At 32.4% G+C, this 25,512-nt stretch overlaps 1 protein-coding gene across 1 annotated transcript in view; it reads right to left on the bottom strand.

Annotated features, from left to right (window-relative positions):
* LOC115875825 (histone-lysine N-methyltransferase 2D-like) overlaps positions 1-25,289 on the bottom strand; it is a 141,200-nt gene extending 115,911 nt beyond the window's left edge. Inside the window, exons 1-11 of the mRNA XM_030891351.1 lie at positions 25,111-25,289; positions 19,647-19,757; positions 17,637-17,803; positions 15,301-15,491; positions 12,166-12,326; positions 11,901-12,101; positions 9,675-9,862; positions 6,995-7,152; positions 6,791-6,938; positions 2,494-2,700; positions 2,046-2,349 (exon numbers count right to left, since the gene is read on the bottom strand). Coding sequence (XP_030747211.1) covers positions 2,046-2,349; positions 2,494-2,700; positions 6,791-6,938; positions 6,995-7,152; positions 9,675-9,862; positions 11,901-12,101; positions 12,166-12,326; positions 15,301-15,491; positions 17,637-17,803; positions 19,647-19,757; positions 25,111-25,123 — 1,849 coding nt within the window. The 5' untranslated portion in view covers positions 25,124-25,289. The remainder of the gene's footprint in view (positions 1-2,045; positions 2,350-2,493; positions 2,701-6,790; positions 6,939-6,994; positions 7,153-9,674; positions 9,863-11,900; positions 12,102-12,165; positions 12,327-15,300; positions 15,492-17,636; positions 17,804-19,646; positions 19,758-25,110) is intronic.
* Between the last annotated feature and the right edge of the window lie 223 nt (positions 25,290-25,512).

Below are 25,512 nucleotides of genomic sequence, written 5' to 3'. Positions count from 1 at the left end.
TCGAGACATAGGAAAATCAAGTCCATTTAGCGTGTGTCCAAATTTTGACAAGTTTTCAAAAATGACAGTTTTGTTTAGACTGACGTTTAATTTCACCTGACTTCTCGGTGAATGATTTCTTTTTATGGGGGTACATAAAATCTAAAATTTACGGCCATGAAGAAATTCAAAACTTGGAGCAGTTAAGGCAGAAAATATTTAATGCCTTTGACACTGTCACCCCTGATATGTTATCCAATGTGAGGAGGGGATTTTATGATCGTTTGGGTTATTGTTTAATGCAAGAGGGAGGCACTTTTGAACAATTTTTGTAATTTTTTAAATTTCATTATCCTGTTTTTTTACCGTTTACCCATTACCTACCTTGACGAACATGGGAAAACGAAGGTCCTTTTCAGGACCACAAATATTTTGATTGAGAAAATTGGTAACTTTTTTTTGGATTAAAAAACAAAAGTTGTTAATATAATACCAATTTAAAAGTGTTTTAGTAGTTTTAATACACACTATGATATAAAATTTATTATTATTATAATGTACATTATTAATACTATTGTTCATTCGAAATGGCATTAAGGCCCCATTGCAACAATGATTTAAATTTTTCTTAAAGATAAGTAGAGCTTAGAATGAGCTGTATTTATATTCACCTTAAATGAGGGAATTTGACTGATACAATTTTTGAATTTGAATTGTTTTTAATGATACTAACAATTTTAGTTCAATTTTTAATAAAATTTATTTAATATTAATAGAAATCCAAGAGATTTGAAACCTCTTTTAGCGATTTATAACATTCTCAAATGAATTACAGGTGCCCTTATTTTCTATGAAAATCACACAGCTTTTTTCATAGTCGCTGCAGTTGCTATAGCTATAAAAAACTAATTTTTTAAGGTGTGAAAATTGCGACACACGCTAAATGGACTTGATTTTTCGTATGTCTCGAAGTCTATGGATCTTTTCATATGCCTCGATAACATATTGGTGCAGATTATTTTCACCCAAACAAATAATAACCCAAACTATACATTGATGCGGATTGTCTATGAACTCTTTCTGAAGGTCACAGAAACCTGAACGCGTAATTCGGTGTTCTTTCGCATCTGTTGCATCTTTCGCATCTGTCGGTATCTTCTGGTTTTCTCTTTTTGCTATCTAGCAAAAAGACAAAACAACTACTAGAGCATAAAAAGAACCTAGAACGTATAATTGTAGGTGTCGCCCCACGGGGGTAAACCTCGTGAAATCAACGATCTCCGACGACTACTGCAGAGAATGCGGAGAGGAAGAAGAAACGATAGAGCACCCGCTGTGCCACTGTCCGGCACTGGAATACCGACGCTTTAAAGCTTTATGGTACGATTTTTTGGAGGGACTGGAGGAAGTAGCAGAAGCTAACATCAGCGATATCGGGAATTTTACAAAGAGCTGGAAGTGCTTTAACGCAAAGAATGAATGAGAGAAAGGTATGGTACTGAAGAGGTTTGGTACAATAATACGGGGGTATAACAATGGGCCCAAGGCCTCTGACTGAGGCATCAAACAGGATCCTAAACCCAGCAACCTAACCTAACCTAATATTGGACCTTGTAACGATTACATATCTCTTAAAGAAACAATTATTATTTTTATGCCTGCATATTGCAGGCATACCGGGTTGGTATTGCACCCATACCGGGTTGGCATTTCTGCCTTTCGGTGCCAATTTTTGTGTGTACAAATAGTACAGCCAATATGCGCAGTACAAAAAGATGTAAGATAAAGAGAAAAGAGCAAGTATTTTCCCAAGGGCATAAAATATAGCGTCAGATTACGTAGTTATGTAATAAACAGCTTGCATTTTTTTCTCTCCGATTTACAAGATCACCATAGCGATTTACTCCTAGACATGTAAATGCCGATTCAAGACTTATTAATCTGGATTCCTCACTAATTTGATGGTAGCTTTTCCAATATGTTCGGATTAGCAAAGTTCTACTGTATATATTTCATAATTTTTAAATAATCATCTAAGTATTTAATATTTTTCTAACATGCATTACCTCCTGCAACTACGGATTCGATAGTAGCCATAATTCCAGCCTCTTTGTCCTGAAGAGTGGGCAATTTCTTGCGCTTTTTCCTAGTTCCGTGGTACTCCAAAGATAGCGACTTTATTAGGCTATTTCCGGTTTCGCTCAGACATACACCGTCAACAAAGAAATTGGCATTAGATCGCGATTCCGGGCTCTTCGTCGGAGTGGGTGGTTTCGAGGTTACCGGTTGTGGTACCAAATGAGGCGGAGGTACGTCGCGAGGTCTGCATAGTAGACAGTAGTAGCCCTCTTCAGCACATCTTTCTGCATCCTATAATAAAGTAGATAGATAAGATAATACCTTCTAAAAAAGTCTATATCTCTGTGGTGGGTTCTATTTAAAAAAAAACGTTTTTTTTTAAATAAACAAAATAGTTTTCAAGAATTAGATGGAGAAAAGGGGATACTAGCTTACCTGTTCCGTTTTTATAAGATCACAAGCTCCGTGTAACCATCTTTCGCACTGAACACATTGAATAATAAGATCTCCTTCAGTATATAAATCACTGCAACTGGGACAGCTAACATGCGAGGCACATGGACCACACTCAGTACATCCATTCATCCACGTCGAGTTAAAACCGGGATCGGTTGAACCACAGGTCTGGCAACAGGCGCACCACTAAAATTACAATAAAGAGTAAATGGCAGAAATGTGTAAATACTATTAGTTTACTACTAATAGTTTGTCCAGTAAGAGAATATTTAACCACTTATTCAAAAAATTACAGAAAAACAACCTAGACTTGTAGTAAAATGACAGACAACTGACAATCATTTTCAACAGATTGTATATATTGTTTTGGGGGAGAATATATGTCTTTGACAAACTATAATCTAAAAACCCCTAATCTACTATTAAATGATAATGACTAGCTTGACATCCAACAACTTTCTATTGCAAAATAAAACACTAGTTCACTACAATACACCAAAACACCTTACTTTTGCACCACCATGTTAGCATCATCACCAGATATGAAAGAGGGATGAGAAACTCTAGAGTTTTAATCATCTGGTTAGCAAAACGCGCGTCCAATGCAAAAGTAAAATGTTTGGTGTACTGTGAACTAGTGTTTTATTTTGTTGTTTTAACGCCAAAGGTTCCAACCCCCCAACTGTGACTTTCTATTGATATAGTATATTCATTCGATGGAAGTATATGTGCAGTTCTTCAGCATATACAATAACAAAAAAATATTTAATTTAATTTTGACATATGTCATGCAACAACTATCATGGTACAAAAATCCTGCAATGTGCAATAAGTGGGGTTAGAGAACTAAATATCAAAAAAAGTTAATGAGATGTTTAGGATTTAATTTTATGTCCGTGTGTCAAGTTTCATAAATATAGGCTTGGTGCATTCTCCGCCGGTGCTGCCACATCGGAGAATATCGTAAACAATCGGTATATACAAATACACGAGTTTAAACAGCAAGTATACGAAAAAAAGTTTATATAATTATTCTAAAAGTTTTAGAAAGTGTAATTTGTGAAAATTTAAAAAAAATAAAAAAGGAAATATTTTGATATCTTCGGAAGATGAGTTTCTAGATGAGTTTTACGCACCGGTTTTGCTAGTGGGGAAACAACTTGGGCTATTTCGGGTCTAACGGAATTTTTTGAAGACACATAATTATAATATTCGAAGATATTCATAAAAAATTTAAGCAGTAGTTGATTAAAAAAAGAATATATCATTAATATTGGAAATTATATTTTATCTTCTCATAGTCTGTCTATTTAATTTTTTGATTATGTAATGGGCACTTTGTTTACTCACTTGTTTCGTTGAAATGCTTGATCAAATCGGTTTGAGAAGATGTGAAGCTATAAAATGTTGATTCGGGAGAGTTGAATATTGAAAAAAAATCGGGAAAGTTGAATATACACCAAACAACCACGTAATTACGCCCCCTTTTACGCGTTAACATTTTTTCGGCAATTTTATTAACATTTGAAATTGTTAGAACACAACGCGACGCCCAGTTCCGAGTTCTTTTTCACTTATTTTTTACTACCCGAAACAAGGTCACATCACACAAATCTTGTACCTGAGTGTTTTATAGTTTCAATAATTGCACTAGCAAAAAACTAAAATACTTAAATATCATGACAAAGCCACGATTTAAATATTATTTTAATGCGATCAACATGAACTGTAACCTGGACGGCGTGAAATACATAGCGAAAATTTCTGATTACTGCCGTAGAGAGCGCTGCGGTCGGAATTTTTTGAAATCAACTAAAATGCACCAAGCCTATAGAAGGATTTAAAAATTAAAATATTTCAACTTTATTGATTCATTTTTAGAAGTGTTTCAATAATCGTTAAAACAAAGAAATCCAACAAGAATAAGACAGTATTTTTTTATACTGTTAAAATTACTGGTACTTAAAAGTAACATTGTTTAAGATACTAAAGTAGTTACAATGACTGATAGAAAAAAAAACTTCAAACCAACATATAGTTTTCAAAAGGAATAGAGTAAGATTATTTAGAAAATCTATAAGGTTACGTAGAATGTGATTGATGAAAATTTTTGTTTCGTATAGGCCAATATAACAAAGTTCTGATTTTTTTTTTCAATTTATTGCCGGACTGTAAAATAGAATTAATGCTGTAACGTTTTTAGTTCGTTACATGTCTTTCATATATAATATATGATGTCGTATCGTTTCGCTGCTCTGTGGGCATTTATTTTCAAGGTTTCACTGCTCTGTGGAGCGCTGTCAACATCGCTTCAAGGTTTCCCTCTCTACACTGTGGATTCACTTTTGCTTTTGCCGCTCTACGCTCACCTTCAGAGCCCTGCTTAGAGAAATTGCAATTATTTAAATCTTGCTGTATAATTCACAATGCTGTATATATCACAACCAAACCAAACCCAACTCAACTTGTATTTGTATTTTGCTGGCACGTTGGCGTTCCTTTGCTTGTGTCCTCCAGAATGTGTATTGGAAGAAAGGACAATTGCCTTTGTTTATTATAGAGCCCTCGGAAGTATTTCGAGGGTCTTATGGATGGACATTATCTTATGGACGGATGTCCAAGTTACGGAGAGTATCTAAGGTACGGGTAGTGTCCCCATATTGCCACAGTATGGATGTAGCGTAAGCCCCATGCTGCTTCGTTCCCATCTATAAGCCTAGTCAGTAGTTACGGCTGTATTAATTCATGGTGTCCTCATTCTGGCCCCTTTTGTTGTATTGGATAGCCGAGAGACAGTACAGAGATATGAGCCCACCTCACGCTGTTACTGTTTGAAGCAAGATTACATAAAGAACAGCTAAGTGTAGATTTAAGTTCTAGTTTTACATTTAACATTTAAAACATTTTCAGTCTTAACATAATAACGTACATCTTAAGTAATATCGTACAGACTATGTTTAGTGATTAGATCGTTAAGAACATTCATATCGATTTAGTATTTTAAATATGATTTAGATCTTAGGTTTCATTACATTACGTTTTGTAATAGTATTACTTTCATAGATATTATTATTGCGCTATTTTAACAGATGAATAACCAAACATAGATTCTAGAATCTACGGGTTGCAACATCTCAGATTTAACATTGCATAAAATTTAACAAATTAAATAAAGTAATGCTACCTTTCATATATTTTCTAAAATTTTACACACATTGTATTTTTTAATAGTCTTTTCATAGAACATATTTAATATTATTTACATACATAGCTTTACTCGACATATAGCCACTATAATAATTATTAAAATTGTACAATGCTATTTACCATCAGAATACATCATGAATGAATATAGTCACTAGTTTTAAGTAATAAACAACTGTGTTTTCTTTCTCTGTTCATGGCTGGCGCCCAATATTTGTATTTTCGATTTATTATTGTTAGTTAGTTTCTTTCCAGTGAAATACCTTATCCACGACTGATCTACCAACGAAAAGCTGCCGTTCGCAGTGGTAATGTTTTATAAAAAACGCTACAATGCATTAGATTTAATTTTTATTAGATTCGCTTTGTCCTATGTTATTCATACAAAAAAATATAAAATTACTTTTTTTTTTCAAAAAATCCAAAATCTAATATTATTTTCAAGTCCCTATATAGGGTGAAACACGGCGATGTAGTTAGGAGACGTTTATGGAGAACAGGTAATAAGATTTTTTGAAAATTTGGATTTTTATACAAAGGCACCTGCTCCATCTTTCTAAAATATTTTCAGCGTTACAGTGTTGCCGCATCATTTGAAAAGTGGTAGCATCTTTCTTATTTTAAATAGAACACCCAATATATTATTACATTTTTGAAAACTACTTTCATATCTCATAATTTTTCCATTATACTAACTTACACCTATCTCTAATAGTTTTTGAGATAAAAAATAAAACGTGTAAAATTCACAACAACACGATCTTGAATAGGCATTGGTAAAATCATGAATTAAACATTTTTAAAGTTGAAATTGGGGTTATAAGTTAACGAAAGTCCATATATTCGATCTCTGCATTTTGTTGAAGAAAATCTGTATACATAAACTGTTTTACACTAACTCAGTAATAAAAAGAAAATCTGTTAGTTGCAAACTTATTGCAAACTTTTTTTGTTTGTTGCACACTCGGTATAACTTGTCATAAAACAAGTAATCAATTTTACGAAAAAAATATGTTGCTATTATGACTATTATTCCCAATAACGATTAACTCAATAACTATTTAATTTTTACCTTGCACTTCCAGTTTCCATGAGGTACAAATTCCAAAGGAGGATCCATACAGTAAGTATGATAAGACACGTCACAATCGTCACAAAGAATTAATCTACCCTCGTCATTTCTCTGTCCACAGCCTTCGCATACTGTACAATCCAAACACCTTTAAAATAAAGAAGAATTAATATTAATATAATCGAAGTAATACACAATTATTACCGCCAGCCCTTTTGCAGGATCACTTTAGTAACTTTGACGTTTACGCAATACGGATGGTAGCATTGACCGCACTGAACACAAGAAATAAGGCAACCTTCCTGATCTGTACCTAAGGCTCCACACATTACGCATATATCTTGGGTAAGAACAAACTTATCCTGAAAAAAAAGTTATTTTTATAGAATCGTAATAATTTGGGGTAAAAATTGTAGAATACTTAAGCCTCATTCATAACCTCAAAATCAGTGGAATAAATAAGTGGCTTCAATTAGCGTAGAAGGTTGTTCCTCTAATTTGAATGTAAACATTCAGAACGTGGTATTGGGAGGAATTTTCAATTAGACTTTCTCTATGGATACAACTGATTACCGCAAGATGTTGCTAGAATATTCTATTAATTTTAATTGCGTTTTTTAGACATTGCGAATGATTGTATACTAAAAAGTATAAAGTGTAATTGAAACCACTAATTTATTCCACTAATTGCGAGGTTCTGAATGAAGCTTTATACGTAAAAATTTACGATCATTCACTATGTCTAAAAATACAATTAAAATTAATAGAACATCCTAGCAACAGCTTGCGGTAGTCAGTTGTATCCATAGAGAAAGTCTAATAAAATATTAGTTTATAAAACAATAAACTTTTCATTTCTGACCACAATTCCTCTTGACGAATGATAATCAAAAGCCAAAATGACATTACTCGCACATATTCATTGCTGCCTGGCTTTGAATAAGAAGACTAAGGAAGGAGCATAATGTTATCCATGTATTCATGCATGGTGGGCGGAAAAGCCACCATAAAAGCTCTCTAGGGTGGGGATCCTTGACAGTTCTGTTTGACGATTCATTTGACACATTTGAATTTGATTTGAAATTTTGTGGATTTGTCAGTCTTTACGGAGCTTATTTTATGTTATTTATTATTTATTCTACTACTGATAGTTGTATAAAGGTAGTAAATCTAGATGGAAATTGTGGCAGAACTTAAATTAACAGTGACGCTATCGCGATTTATCGAAAAAGACTCTAAAATAGTTGGTTGTGTAGCGTGCGGTAGATCTCGGCAAAAATTGAGTGAAATAATGGAACAACTTTTCGCTAGTAAGTGACTATATAATATACATACGTGTAGTAAACCGATCATTTATGAAATTCACTTAAATTAACTAAATTATATATTTTTCTTGCATTTTAGCTTTTATTTATTACTTGTCAAAGATTAGATGTCAAAGAATTTAGATACGTTAATTTGACTTACCTGTTTCAGTAGCGTATCGGATGTTTGTGTTAATAAATACTTATTATAACTTATCTATTTTTATTAAAATTATATATTTTTATAACAATTTTAATAACTACCAACATTTATTCACAACGTAAAATAAAACAACAAATTATTGAGTCTACCCCACGTCTACTCTACATCATAGTTTTACATTTTTTAAATAAAATTAGAACGACACTGATAAACCGGAATTTAAGTCGGCCATATTTGAGGCCCATCGCGGTACCTAAGATTTTTGATATGCTCCTTCCTTAGTCTTCTTATTCAAAGCTGCCTGGAAACTTATGTGGTGAAATTGTGACAAAATAATTTAGTATTAACTAAGAACACGGTATGTCGCTAGTGGTAGGAAAAATAATTTTTAGAGGTTACTAGTTTATTTGGTTGCCTTAAAAAATGTCCTTTAAATGTATTTGACGTAATTGTCAACTTGTCAATGAGAAATAGTAAAAAAAATAGTTATATATCAATGACTAAAGAATCCAAGGACAAATAACACCCGAGAGCAAATTGTGACGATGCCATCAAACAGTGCCGTGGCATATATTTTTCTTAACCTAGCTGTTTGAAGCAATATTTATATTTTTTGATAATTGTTTTGACTACGCCTATGGTGTATCATCCTAATTAATTACGAAAAAAACGTATTAAAATGTTAACAAAAGGTACAAAACTAGTATCGACGTATAGCACATATCAAGTACATATAGATATTAATTGAAATTGAAGAATAATTATGGAATTCAATAAGAAAACGCTAAAAAGTTGGAGTGGACTGTTTATTTACCTATGAAACTATGTAACTCTAAACATTCTTAACCTATGTAACTCTCTTAACCTATGTAACTCCTGGCTCTTTCTTATCGCTGCTGCTTTTACACTTGAAAGCTGAACAACTAATCACCATTATAATAAAGTTTATACAAAGTTTACTACACACAAACTATTAAAAATCGCTAAAATTGTCGCTGGTGACCAAATGATGACTCATTGTTTGCCACCAAAACAAAAAAAAGGTCACAAATTCTGCTGCAGCCCGTATAGGGGCGTTACATGTCCTTATATTCTTTAGTCATTGTTATATATTATGTTGAAAACAGAATTGATATCTATGGCTATACAAACGCTTTTTTTAAAGCGCAAGTTTTAAATTGTTTTATTACACCTTACATTATTACGTTTATGCAGCTTTGAATAAACAATTCAGCAGTCAATAATTGTTTGTTAGTACATAACGCTTTCATCTATTCAACGAGGTGATCCATGACAGTGACGTTTTGTCTTTCATTTCAATTCACAGGTAAATTAAATGTTCTGTCATTCATTCTGTCAAACCTTTCCCGGCTCGATGGACAGCCTTTATGTTTTGAAAAAAAAAACGAAACCTTACCTTAGCAGAGCAGAGAACCAGTCGATTTTCCACGCCCGGCTCATCGTCACCTTTCCCGTCTGAAACAGGGCGCGACAGCCCTACACCGGGTGCTCCAAAAACGCCCCTCATCTTCGCTTTCGGACCCCGCTTTCTTCCAAACTCTCCTAATCTTTGGCGTTTCATAAAACCCTGCTTACCTGGCATACCTAGAGAAGATATTGATTAGGTCTAACACAGCAGAGAACCGTTCTTGGTACCGTTACGCAGTGAAAATGCGTACCAGCAACGAATGTATCGTTTAGCGAACGATAAGTTTTGCGTTCCAACCAGAATTGTAATCGTTCGTGAACCGGTTTTGGAACAATGATTTCGATATCGGCCCAAAAACAAGAATCAAAAGAACGTATTAAGACTGTGTGTCAGATGATTGTTTTTGTTTTATTTCTTTGACGATTTCCTGTTTTTAATTTGCTGATTCTTCAAGTTTTATTAGGCATTTATAGTTTTTACATATTTTAATAAAGATATTTATATTTTTGTCCTAAATATATGATGAGCGACCAAGAAAATAGTGATATTGAGTATGTGCATACCACTGAAGATGATTTGAAACTTGTTAAATAAAACAAAGATGATTGCGTAATTAATAAATAAATAAATTCAATAATCCCTAAATAAATCCAATAAAATACAAAATTCAAAAATTATAACGAAAATATACCTATCCTATATTAATAATTAAAAATTAGGTTATGCAAAATGCTATTATAAAAACCATACAGGGTCCAGCGATAGTGCGTCGGACATCTGTAGCTTCTAGAATAAAAAAACTTGAGAATTGGATGTATTTTAGGAAAATATTTTAATTTCTATAGGGTGGGTCAAAAAAGTGTGATTGTATCGGGATGATTTTTACACCTTGAATATTATTGCATTTCTGGCTTCCTTTCAGATCACTTTACATAATCCTAAGATATGATTAGATATATTTCGATAATTTCAGAGATATTAATAAATAAATAAAAAATATAGTTTTTGCAAACTTGTTAAAAAAAATTATTACAAATACAAGAACTGCCCTGAAATCAAAACTATATTAGATACTTACTTTAGATAGTCCATACTTACCATGCTATAAATACCGTAATCTTAAATCATACAGGGTGTTCAAAATTCTACGCCAATCTTCCAAAAATATAAAATAATTTTTCTTTATTTTTTTTAAATGGAACACCCTATATATTATTTTTTTATTAGAAGGAGAGTTAAAAATAAACATTTTTTTGTATTTAAAGTATTTCATAATTAAATTAATTACTGGTTTTGTATATATTAAAATAATTACTGGTTTTGCATAATTTTTTTTGCCAAATTTTTCATAATTTTTACTTTTTTTACACGCAGTATTATTTCATATGGCACTTTCAATGGTAAAATACGAGAGAAAAAACACTGAGTGGCTTTGATAAAACTTTACTGTGGAAAATGTCATATGATTTAAAAAACCGTGAATATCTGCAAAACCGTTAAAAATTTTGAAATCCTCTAAATAAATAAAAAATCATTTTTTTAATTCTCCATCTATTGAAAAAATAATATACAGGGTGTTCCATTTAAAAAAAAAACGAAGAAAATTTATTTTATATTTCAGAAAATTTGGCGTAGAATTTTGAACATTCTGTATGATTTACGGTTACCATATTTATAGCAGCAAAATAAGTACAGGCCATCTAAAAAAGTAAATACCTGACATAGTTTTGATTTCAGGACAGTTCTTGTATTTTTAATATTTTTTTTAAGAAAGGCTGAAAAATTTATATTTTTTATTTATTTATTCATATCTCTGAAAGTATCGAAATATATTTAATAATATCTTAGGATTATGTAAAGAAAAATCCAATAATTATCAGGGTGTTCCATTTAAAAAAAATCATCCTGATCCACTCACACTTTTTTGAGCGGCAATAGCAATAGCAATATTTTCCTGAAATACATCCTTAGGTTTGCACTTAAACAAAATACCCAAGTTTTTATTCTATTACGCACTATTGCCGAACCCTGTATATGCCATAACAAAAACCGTTCCAAACCGCGTTTAATTTTGGTATAGTAACAGAACTATACAAGTCGACACAAGCGTACAAATCCGATCCCGGCGATCCCAATTACCGTTCTAGAACGGTACACATCTCTGGGTTGGAACGAACCTATTATTTTGTTTGGCGCTATACAAAATTCTAATACCTTTCCCATAACTGCCCTTGGGCCTGCCGGGCTTCCCGGTCGGGTATCCCAATCGCTTCTTCCCTATTTTGCTGGCAAAAGGTTTGCCCTTGCCTAAACCCATACTTCTAAAGGAATCGTCCGACGGAATCATATCGAATTCAGACATATCGTCGTATAGAGACTCTTGAGAAGCTGAGAGACTTCCCGGGTCTTCGGTACCTAGATAAAATTATATATTCTCGATAGAAAAAAATTGAAATTTGCTAAATATTGTATAATTTACTTGGTCTTTTGCTGGTGATCTGTCTGCCAGACATCGGATACTGTTGAGGCATCGTGTAATTCTTACATATGGAACAAACATATTCATATTCTGGGTTACTGTCTTTCTTTTGTTGGTAAGAAGCTAAATCTGCATCAGGATCGCATGTTCCATGGACAAACCTAAATTTTTGTTAGTAAGTGTAATAAAGTAATTTTTTAATTTAGATTATTTGTTAGATATGAATAAAACCTCAATTAATTACTTTTTATACTTATGTTTATTTGCATATTACAGAATGTAATAACTATTATCTACAACCGTTTAGTTATAACGTTTTTACATCACAATTTATTTAGTATTTCAGTTACGTTATGAGATTCATAACACAACTAGTGGTGTTATGAATCTATAACACAACTAGTTTTTGTAATAATGAAAAACAACTATAGTAAACGCCACGAATGTTTGGAAGTGATTCATCGGTCGCTACCTTTGAATAAGAAGACTAAGGAAGGAGCATAATGCTATCCATGTATTCATGCATGGTGGGCGGAGAAAGCACCATAAAAGCACTCTAGGGTGGGGATCCTTGACAGTTCTGTTTGACGATTCATTTGACACATTTGAATTTGATTTGAAATTTTGTGGATTTGTCAGTCTTTACGGAGCTTATTTTATGTTATTTATTATTTATTCTACTACTGATAGTTGTATAAAGATAGTAAATCTAGATGGAAATAGTGGCAAAACTTAAATTAACAGTGACCCTATCGCGATTTATCGAAAAAGATTCTAAAATAGTTGGTTGTGTAGCGTGCGGTAGATCTCGGCAAAAATTGAGTGAAATAATGGAACAACTTTTCGCTAGTAAGTGACGATATAATATACATACGTGTAGTAAACCGATCATTTATGAAATTCACTTAAATTATCTAAATTATATATTTTTTTTGCATTTTAGCTTTTATTTATTACTTGTCAATGATTAGATGTCAAAGAATTTAGATACGTTAATTTGACTTACCTGCTTCAGTAGCGTATCGGATGTTTGTGTTAATAAATACTTATTATAACTTATCTATTTTTATTAGAATTATATATTTTTATAACAATTTTAATAACTACCAACATTTATTCACAACGTAAAATAAAACAACAAATTATTGAGTCTACCCCACGTCTACCCTACATCATAGTTTTACATTTTTTAAATAAAATTAGAACGACACTGATAAACCGGAATTTAAGTTGGCCATATTTGAGGCCCATCGCGGTGTACCTAAGATTTTTGATATGCTCCTTCCTTAGTCTTCTTATTCAAAGGTCGCTACCATGTGAACTGATCTGTTCAAGGTCACATAAAACTTAATTCCAGTGCCGTGTAAACAAATAATTATTTGAGACCCTGCCTTTTTTAATAAATTATGCAATAGTACCTCCTGGAATGATGTAACAGGGAGCAAAGGGCCATCGTTGTCGCGTTCCCGCAAGAAATAAGCAACCAACCGCATAATTAATTCTTTCTGCACTTCATTTAGTCGTTTGCCGGGCATTTTCGGTAAAATTTCAACTACAAACAAAAGCACCAAGGGGTAAGACCATCTTACACACTAAATGTATCTGTTAATTTACCCCTTAGCTCAAATCTCGTACTTACCGATGGTTTCACTAACAAAACAGTTTAAAAATATCCAAATTTATACTAACAAAAAAATAAAGTAATCAATAATATGGAGCATTCCAGCAAACTGTCAAAGTCTTGTCAGAACATATATTTGGTTATAAATATAAACTGGAATGCCCCATTGGTCGCACTGCAAGACCACCAATGGACTGAGGCACCAAAAAGACTCAATCAAAGAAACGCGATATAGTATCGTCTTTGCCAATCACGCTAACATTTTAGAATAAGTAGGAGGAGCGCAGGCAGATGATTAGACCGGGCCTTTAAAACCTACGTCTGCGGTAAAAATTTACGTCATCAAGCGATGAATCACTCCCAAACATTCGTGGCGTTTACTATACGAACATCTAAATGTATTAACTTTTCCGGCAATAATGATTCCGTGGCACGTACTGCGGCAACTTCTACATCTGAAGGGAGACTTTCGGAATCGCTCATCGTAATTTTTAAAATGATTTTTCTGGGCAAAAAGTGCTCGCGTTTACTTGACAGGGCAAACTGACTTTTCAGAAAAAAATGTGACAAATGTCATAGATAAAGGTGTTAAAGGTGGGCGACTAACGAAAATTAAAACAGCATTTTCTTATTTTTCGGTTGTAGATAAAACGTTGTACATGACACGTGCGTTTAAACATGATTACAACACTCGTGTGATTAAAACGACTCTCTACGACCTCGTCGTTCTAATCGTTCACACTCGTAATCATGTTCATAAACACATTTATACTGTAAATAACTATTATACTATTAGTTAATAATAGCAAAAAATACACAAATCAACAACAAAACGCCACACTATTTTTTTAGACTCTGAAAGCGTAGATTTATTTAACTATATTAGAAATATCAGCAAATATCCAACACATGATTATAATCTTGTAATAAAACGGTTTAAGAAGAAGCATGTCAACAAGCTTAGGTCAAAGTAATCGGGCATTAATATGGCTGACTTAAATTCCGTTTTATCAATGCCGTTCTAAGTTTATTTAAAAACTATTATTCAAAAATAAGCTTATTATTTTTAATCTTATTTATTTAAAAATAAGCTACTTAATTACTTTTCACAAAAGAACCTTTTAGCTGAATATAGGTATGCCTGTGTATTTTTCATATTTAATTGTGTATAATTGTTTGTTTTTTTAATATCTTTCTTGGTTTGCTGTTTATGTTTGTAATAATTTTAAATTGTTTGTTTTAATAATTTTTATAGTCTAAGTAGGGTTTTTTTCCTCTGTATTTCAGCCTTGACAAAAACAAAAATACACGTCAAAATGTCCACAATTTTTTAAATAAAAAGTTTTATTTCCTGGTTCTAAATCTGCAAACGCCCTCTCAAGTAAAAATAATACTAGAATCATATCTTAGTCTTTTTATTCAAAGGTCCAGAGTTTTGAAATGTCTTGGTATATTATGATTGATTTGCATATAATTTGCGATAAATTTTAGCAAAATAAATAAATGTAACTTACTTCCGACAGTGGCTACACTGAACCATTTCCCTATGAGCATGAGATCTATATGCACGCTGACAGATAGGACAACAGCAACCCTTGTTTCTTTGTTGGTAACAAGAATCACAAACAGTGTAGTGCAAGTGCCAGCGAGAGGACAAACCAGCTCCCGGTGTTCTAGACCCGCAGTCACCGCAAACTCGACAACACTAAAATAATACAATGTCAATCAATACCTATAGACGTAAAGTTATAATTACCAGAGATGGGCAAAAAGATTCTTTTCAATTTAGACAACCAATATTACTATAGCTGCGGTTATGATTTTGCTAACTAAGACCGTGATTTAATTAACCTTCTATCTGTGAGTTTGAATTTTTAGGAATTGCGATTTGCAATTTTGTTGCGAATGTAATTTTGTTGCGAATGTGTAGGAATTTTGTGGATTATTGAAGTATTTTGTAGTAAACTGCAATTGAATTTTCTCTGATATAATTTATTTATAGAGAAGGTATTATTTTCTAGGTCCAAGATTAATAATATACCAGGTGTTTCTCAAACGTGGTCCACTTCTATAACTTTTTAATTTTTTTCTGACAAAAAAAAACGAGAGTTGGTATGTTAATATATGACATAAATTAGGATCCCATTCCTTTCAATTACTTCCTGTTTCACCGGAAATTAGTACAACTTTTGAGTTTTAAATGACACTATTATTTTTTTACTTTATTACGAATAATTTGGTACCACACACTAGGTATGGTCTCTCTAGTCAAATTGTCGTTATGAACCGCCTGTTACAATTTCCAATTAAACCATATGTGAAAATGTGAAAAGTCAATTATGATATGTCATTTTATTCAGAGTATTATGTTCTATCAAATAAAGTAAATAAAACCGAGTGTGTCATTAAAAAATCGAAAGCTGTAGTTATTTACGGTGAAACAGGATTGAATACAAATCAATTGAATATATGAATCAATCCTGATTTATGTCAGTACCAAATCCCGTTTTTTATCTGAAAAAAATTAAAAAGTTGGGGTGAGCCACCTTAAAATTTTAGATTTTTTAGGAATTTGTAGTTGCAACAGTTGCAGCATATACATATAAAGTTTTAATACCTATAATATATGTTGCAAATATTAAAAAAAAAGCTTAAAAACTAGACCACTGATTATTATTAACTGTTTTTATCTGTTAAGCTATAGGTATATACATACCCAGCCAATTATTTACCTAGTACAATATTTAAATATTAAAATCACAATCGCAGGTTAAAGTCGCAGCGATTTAAAAATCGCATTCGTAGTTTCAATTGCGATTGGAGAATCGCAGTTTTGCTCATCTCTAATTATTATACTAATTGCATCAAAAGGCAAATATGTAGTAAATTTTGTATTAGTATATTTTTGATGAGGGAGTAACTGTGATTTTACTGAAGCGGCACCAATGTTGGTTTGGCAACAGTTATTTCTTTGCCTTGAATAATAAAAATGAAGAACGAAAAACACTTTTTGTCATCAAATTGGAATGCAGAGCAAATCGAAATACTTGTTGAAACATCTAAAGCTTCATTCAGAACCTCGCAATTAGTGGAATAAATTAGTGGTTTCAATTACACTTTATACTTTTTAGTTTATGATCACTCACAATGTCTAGAAAACACAATTAAAATTAATAGAACATGCTAGCAACAGCTTGAGGTAATCAGTTGTATTCAAAGAGAAAACCTAATATTTAGCTTATAAAACCATAAACTTTTGATTTCTAACCACATTTTCTCTTGACGGATGATAATCAAAGGCGAAAATGACATTCCTCGCAAATTTTGAAGTATAATTAGTAGAAAAGTTAAATATTTAGTCACTTTTTCCACTAAGTGAAAATCCCTCCCACTAATTTTAACGTTCTGAATGCTTACATTCAAATTAGAGGAACAAACTTCTACAGTAATTGAAACCACTAATTTATTCTTCTAATTGCGAGGGCATGATTTAGAGAGATACATCTGTGGCTTGTGCATGCTGAAAGTTCATAAGAAAAGAGAAAAAGAGAGCACTAAATTTACAGATAAAGTGATAAACAAATTTGTAAAACACAATAAACGCCTTAACTTTTTATTCAAACAGTAAGTTAATATGTTTGCTTCATCCACGTTACCGTAGATGGAGCTGAAGGTTTGGTAGGGTATATATAAACAAACAAAATACAAGAAGCGGAAAAAAGGGGCCAAAAAAGTAAGTTAATAAACCAATTTTTCTAAGTTATTTTTCGGGGAACTTTTTGTTCAAACAGGAGGTGCAAGTGCACCCCTTGAATCCGTTGGTAAGTATAAACATCATTTTAAAACTTACCTTGCATTTCCACCCGTATTTTGGTATAGATGTTACAATTGGTCTTTGGCAGCTAGCATGGTAAACTTTATCACATTGCTCGCAGGTCATTAATTTGCTTTCGTCGCCCATTATGCGACAAATCTGACAAATGCGGCATTTACGACATTGCCACCCTGCCCTAACCCCTAAAAATAAAGATCTGAATTTTTAGTACAAATTACATTATTTGTACGTGATTTTTACAAAGTGTACATTTTACAAATTGAATTAATATCTGCATTCAGTTCAGCGTAATAGCGTAAAAGCTGAATATATTATTGAATTATAAAAATTAATTTATACTAGGTGTACCAAAAAGTTCGCAATAAATAGGAACATTTTTTATTGAGTTCAGACAAAGCAAAACTGAAAAAAATAATTATTAAAGCAGTCATTTTATTTTTGTTAATTCTATTAGTTACTAGGAACGATGTCGTCGCAATGACTGACGTAACGTACGCCAACTCCTCTTTTGCACATAGTCTGTCGAACGAAAGGCTACACGATAGTGACAGTTGCGTCAGTCAATTTAATGCACACGGAAATTGTATTTACTATCAGTATTGGACGTCATCTGTCGGTATATCCCCTGACTCACTGAGCAAACTTTATGGATAGAGGATTTTTGTAGTGTTGCGTCAGTTATCATATGAATTTTTTTTTTCATATTGGGTAGATCTGTTGCAACTTTCAGGCACACCCTTATATTATAATAATTATTATACAGGGTGGTCCGAACTGTATTCCGGAAACTTCGGCAGCATATTCTGCAGATAAAAATAAGTAAAAAAGTTTGTATAAATGTATGTCCTAAAATGCTTAGTTTCGTACATAGAGGGTGTAGAAGTTTCATTTTTATTTCGATTTTTTCCAAATAATTTATGAAGTAACATCAATATTTGAATGAAAATTGTTGTCTGGGAGTTTTTTGATATGAGAAATTTGATTTTGATGTCAATAAGAGTCCTACTTGTAGAGGGCGCCACCTACATATTTTTTAACTGGATTGAAGAGTAATAACTTTTCGTCCGTACCAGTATAAAACTACCGAGTAAAAAAATACACATTAACGACATTTTCTACGTGAAAACGGTATCTTGATAAAAATCGTTACGAGTAATGGTTCTCGAGATATTTGGAATTTAAAGTCTCAATACCTATCATCATTGACATAAATTAAACATGTTGACTAAATAGTTATTAGACTGAAATCATAAATTTGAAATGTTTTTGTACCAAAGGTCAACAGAAACTAATTTATCATCATTTTTTCGCAGAAAAATTTGTGATTAATTTAAAAAAAAATTTCCCAAATTTATTATTTCAGTCAATTAACTAACGTTTATTATTTCATTCTAAATATCATGAGAACGGTTGCTCGTAGCGAATTTTACCAAGAGACATTTTTTATGTGAAAAATATCGTAAATGTATATTTTTTTACTCGTCAGAATTAATACAGGTACGGACGAAGAGTTATTTCTCTTCAAAACAGTTAAAGCACATGTAGGTGGCGCCCCCTACAAATAGGAGCCATATTGACATTAAAATTAAATTTCTCATGCCAGAAAACTCCCATGCACCAATTTTTATCTAAATATTGATGTTACTTCATAAATTATTTGGAAAAAATCTCGAAATAAATGAGCTTCACCCTGTATCCCTCGAAACTAACATTTTTAGGGTACTCATTATAGGAATTTTACTATTTTACCAAATATGATACCGAGATTTCGAATACAGTTCAGTTATATATGCTTTAATTATTAATATTATAGTTATATCCGTATTAAAATACACCAATTTTCATTATTACTATTTCAAACATTTTAAATGATAAAACATTATTTTCAATTGTATTAGTCCATTTTTTTGGAAAAGTTATAAAATTTATTTTATATTTTTATTTTATTTAATTTTATTATAAAGGTTTATTATTTTTAACCTTAATATACATGTAGGTTGAAAAAATAGTTAAAATAATCATTACCTGGTAACTGAGCTAAACCAACACAGCTTCCATGATAATGTGCGCCACAACTTGAACAGAACATTAAGTTTGAGATATCGCCAACGTTTTTACAGGTGTAGCACACTGATACTAAAAAATACAACACATAACAATCAAATCAATTCAGATAAATATAATATTCTCGCTTAGCGATCAGAGATACCAAAAATAGTTGAACAAGAGTTTTGTCATTGCTATACCCGGTGGTGCACCGTCGTTGAAAACAGGAAATTCCATGCAGATTTTGAACTGCCCAAATATTGGCTCCCCTATTTATTTTACAGCTAAGTCGTAAATAGGTTTTTCAAAAACTGTTTATTAAAATATTTTATCATTGTCAAATGTAATTTGTTGTGCTGTACCTACACTGCTACGTTATTGTACCTACGATTAGTGTCCTCGAAATATTATTTTGTAATTTAAAACCAGTTCAAATGAGGCAAAAGTTTAACGATTAGAAGACACAATTTGACATTGACAAAATTATAGGATGACAACTTAAAGCATTTGCTTGGTTTTGCATTGTTACCTATTCAGTTTTAATTTATATAATATAAATAAATGCAATAGTACAGTAGAACCCCGATTATCCGAGTCGGAATTATCCGAGCTCCGGATTAACCGATCTAATCTAAAGACCCTGATTATCCGAGGTCGCGCGTCTATGCTCTGTATTAACCGAGCTTCTAAAATATGCTATATGTATATTTACATATTTCCGTTTAACATCGTTGGGACCGACAGGGAATCCCCTTGGCCCGTGTGAGTGGTTCCCCTTATTTATATTTTTGGACTCTTATAGCTTAAATTTGAGTGAATGCAGTTCGTTATTGCGTTCACTACGGAGAAGTAGCATACGTATGTACTCATGATTTATCTGGGTGGAGTTCTAGTTAAGTGTATACCAACTGCTTTGTTTAAATTTTCGTTTGCCATTATTATAATGGAACAGAAACAAACGTAAAAAGAATTGTCGTTCTATGAAGAAAAATTAAAGCCATTAGGAGGTATTCAAGCAGGAGAGCCAATTAAAATTGTTGCACGAGATTATGGAGTAGGTGAGGTAACAGTTGGAGATTGGAACAGAAACAGCACTAAAATAGAAGAATGGTGTATAAAACAAACCTCTTCGTCTTCAAGAAGAAAATCAATGAAAAAAGGCGACTATGAAAAAGTTAACGAAGCTTTATTTACGTGGTTTACTCAGCAAAGATCAAAAAGTGTGCCTCTGTCAGGTCCCATTTTGCAGCAGAAAGCAATAATGATTAGTAAACAAACGATGCGATTGTACGACAACTGACTATATATATGGAGAAAAACTTTCTGCTGATGTGTCATCAATTGAAAAATTTAAACAGGACTTTAAAAAGCTAATCAAATATTGTGGGTATACATGTGATCAAATTTATAACTGTGACGAAAGTGGTTTGAATTATAAAATGCTTCCATCAAAAACATTGGCATCTCGACAGGAAAAATCAGCTCCTGGGCACAAAAGAAGTAAGGAAAGATTAACCATAATGGCATGTTCCAATGCATCTGGTAATCACAAAATTCCACTTATGGGGATTGACAAGTCTGCACATCCAAGAGCGTTAAAAGACATCTCACCCAAAGCCCTACCAGTTTATTACAAAAGTCAGAAGAGCGCATGGATGGATGCGACGTTATTTACTAACTGGTTTAAAGAAGAGTTCGTGCCATCTGTGACTAAATTTTTGAAGAGAACTAGCCTCCCTATTAAAGCAATTTTGGTAATGGACAATGCTCCCTCTCACCCTGGAGAAGGACTCCACGCGGGCGAAATTGTAAAATTTTTCAAATGTAACCAGTATAATGCAACCAATGAATCAGGGCGTCCTCGAAAAGATAAAAAAATATAGGCGTTTATATCTTGAACATCTACTAGAATGCACAGAAAAAAAGAGGATATTATCACTGGGATAAGAAAAGATTACACTAAAAATGTTATTTACTGTAAGCCAAGCTTAAGTTGTGCAGTTCCACTATTCAAAAATCTTGGTCGAAAGTTATTGATATTGAGGACTATAATGACAGTGAAGATGATATTCCATTAAATGAATTGGCTTTGAAATGGAAAAGCCGTGGAGAAATGTCCTGTACAAATTTAAACGAGACAGGAGAAGAAGAAAGTTTATTAGAATTAATGCAAAACTTGAAAGGTTGCGAAAATGTGACAAGACAAGACGTTGATGAATGGGTTACAGCAGATGATTTAGATTAGAAGAATATTGAAGAAATAGCGAATGCCTTTCGCGAAACCTAAAATTCAGATGACGATAACTATGACGAAGAGGTGGATGAACAGCCTTCCACTAAGATTACCCATCAAGGTTTTGCTTCTCTGGAAACAGCTCTGAGGTATATCAACAACAGAACAACAATCAGAGGCAACCCCAACGGATTTGCTTCTTCTTAACAGAAGGAGAAACATGGCAGCGAGAAAAAGAAGATGCAATATGAAACAGCAGCGCATAGATGCTTATTTCACTGTTTTATAATGTAGATTGTATCTACATATGTAGGTGCTTATGTATTTACATGTTAATAAACCGTTTAAAGTATGTATTGGTGCTTATTTTTTAATAAATCGGAATATCGAGTTTTCCAGTTATCCGAGGAGGGTGTCCCCCCGTTACCTCGGATAACCGGGGTTTTACTATTACTTAAAAATCGGCTTTGTTCAAATTTGGCATATTTATTCAGCATGCACATATCTTTTAAAACCCTATTTACAACTTGTTGCTGTAAAATTAACACGGGAGGCAATATCTGGACAGTTCAAATTTCATGCCATTTCCTATGTTCCAACGATGATGCACCACCCGGTATAGTAACACATTTAAATAAACAAATTAATCCATAATAAATCATTCTACCTAAACAAAAATAAAAGCTAAAAATTTCATTAAACTTAAAACAGCAAAATAAAACACTAAATCACCACAATACCAAAACACTTTTACTTTTACACTGGACGCGCTGTTCGCTAACCATGTTAGCATCATCAGCAGATGATTATAAACTAAAAATACAATCTACAATTGGAGCGTTTATATACTCGCTCAGTGGGCATAGAGTGGGCGTGGCAAGATTTAGCCAACCGAGTCAGAACCCACCGAGCGTAACAGTTAGATTTCCGCCACTAGGGTAGTAGAACAGAGAACTCGAAGGAATTGGACCGTTGTCTCTGTTCATACTATCTTTACATTTATTAATTCTGATGCTTTCATATGCATCTAATTGCCTGTAATTTGAGACTTTTTTTAAGTAATTTTAAGTTATTAAGATCTATACAATGTTCTTTATCAACAATATGTTCGGCAACGCAAGATTTATCAGGTCTATCATATCTTATTTGTGCTAAATGTTCTTTAAATCTAGTTAATATTGATCTTCTAGTTTGCCCAACATATTTCTGATTACAATCTTTACAAGAAATTTCATAAATACCCGACCTTTCCAGTAGAGGTGTTTATCCTTTGGATTACCCTAATAATTGTATAATTTATTATTAAACTTATTAAAACTGATTTTAACTGAGTTAAAAAATAATATTAGATAGTTAACAAAATTAAAAATATAACATTGCATGAAGGTGAAATTTTGGTCTCCTTTGATGTATCTTCGTTGTTCCCAAGTGTTCCAATTCCACATGTACTTTAGGCTACTTGAAGGAATTACTGAACGCAAATGGTCTCGACAACAAAACTGTGATTGAATATATTGAGCTTACATCATTATGCTTATGAAACAAAATTGTTTTCAATTTAATAACAACTTTTTGAACAGCAGGAAGGGTACAGCAATGGTAATCCATTGTCTCCATTTTGGCTAATTTATTCATGAGCAGGGTTGAAGTGGAGGCTAAGAATCAGTTTAGTATTTTCAAGAGTATGGTTTAGGTATGTGGATGATATTTTTGCTGTTTATGACACACATTCAGACACCATAGATAATTTTTATTTCTAAGTTAAATATCGTTTTCCTTCCATTAAATTTACACATGAAATTGAGAACAACAACAGATTACCATTTCTAGATGTATTATTATAAATAATATATTTTTTTTTTCCTATAAATATTCCAGGCAATTATTAGAAATACTAATAATTGCCTGGAGTTTGATATCTATGGGAAAAATACCAGTACACGCAGATATATTCCTAATGAATCATCATAGTATTGAACATAAAATGGCTAATTTAATTCTTAGTTCATAGATTACTTAGTTTTCCACTTTCCAAAGAAAGATATGAAATAGAAAAGAAATTACATTAGGAATGTATAGCTGAGTGTAATGGATATTCTCCTTCACCTAGTTGATAAAATAATTAGAAACGTAGTGGGTTAATATTTGCCAAATTCAGCTTTTCAAGTGGAGAAAGATACGTCAAAATATTTTCCAATACCGTTTGATAGACAGTTATCCGGTGGTCACGAAAGGAATTTTAAGAATGTCAGTATAAACTTTTGTATAGTGCTAATAATAAATTACAATTGTTAGGTAATCAAAGGATAAAACACCTCTGCTGGAAAGGTCGGGTATTTATGAAATTTCTTGTAAAGATTGTAATCAGAAATATGTTGGGCAAACTAGAAGATCAATATTAGCTAGATTTAAAGAACATTTAAGCTCAAATAAGATATGGTAGACCTGATAAATCTTGCGTTGCCGAACATATTGTTGATAAAGAACATTGTATAGATCTTAATAACTTAAAATTACTTAAACAAGTCTCAAATTACAATTAGATGCATATGAAGCATCAGGGGTAATAAATGTAAAAATGGTATGAACAGAGACAACGATCCAATTCCTTCAATTTCTTTGTTCCTTCTATTCTAGTGGCGGAAGCTAACTGTTACACTCGGTGGGTTCTGACTCGGTTGGCTAGATCTTGCCACGCTTACTCTGTGCCCACTGAGCAAGTATAAGCAGCCTCCAATTGTTTGTAGATTGTATTTTAGTTTAATCATCTGCTTTGATGATGCTAACATAGTTAGCGAGCATCCAGTGTAAAGTAAAAGTGTTTTGGTGTATTGTGATTGTGTTTTATTTTGCTGTGTAACACAAAGGTTCCAACCCTCAAGTGTAAACTTACATAAAACAAAATTTAGAACTGAACAAAAACTTAACAACGAGCTTAATTGCACGAATTCGTATGAAAATTAATAATTTCCTAATGCCCAATGCACAAACCAAAATCAAAACTTAAATTTCAATTAAAGTTGGTATCGCAACAATACAACTTTTTAATACACAATAGGCCCTAAATATAGTTTCTTACAATTATTCTTAAAAATCAAGTAAACGTTGATCAGAGGCTTAAAGTCTATTAAGTTAATAAAGAGTGTCTTTAATAGACTAAAGATAAACACTAAAACCGCGCTATAAATATCTACCTGTAGTTAAACTTACCTTCACCACGCATAGCTGCGTCACCAAGATGGTTACTACAGTAAACAGATAAAGAACTTTGTTCTTGTAAGGCACCAGAGGCTGTGGCACAAGGAAAATGATAGAATTTGGAGCAACCTTCATTTTTGCAGGTAAGACTAGCACCATAATGATTGCAGAAAGAGCATTTCTTCGACGAACTTTGTATTTAACTGACATTTTCCAAGCTGATGTTCTATAAAAAATTTTGGTCAGAATTGCATCACATATTAATGACGTCACGTGGAAAAACTATTTATTTGCCAGACAATAATTGTAAAAAAAATACATTACATTTTTTCCCTGTGTTTTAAAAGTATTATATGCCAATTTATAAATAATTATAATCTATAGAAAATAAAAAATATGAAATGTTTTTTTTTT

The sequence above is a fragment of the Sitophilus oryzae genome, unplaced genomic scaffold, assembly GCF_002938485.1.
Source record: "Sitophilus oryzae breed Bouriz unplaced genomic scaffold, Soryzae_2.0 scaffold_1058_pilon_pilon, whole genome shotgun sequence".
Taxonomy (NCBI): Eukaryota; Metazoa; Arthropoda; class Insecta; order Coleoptera; family Curculionidae; genus Sitophilus; species Sitophilus oryzae.
Note: the sequence above shows the minus strand (reverse complement) of the source record. Positions and strands in the feature narration are given on the sequence as shown.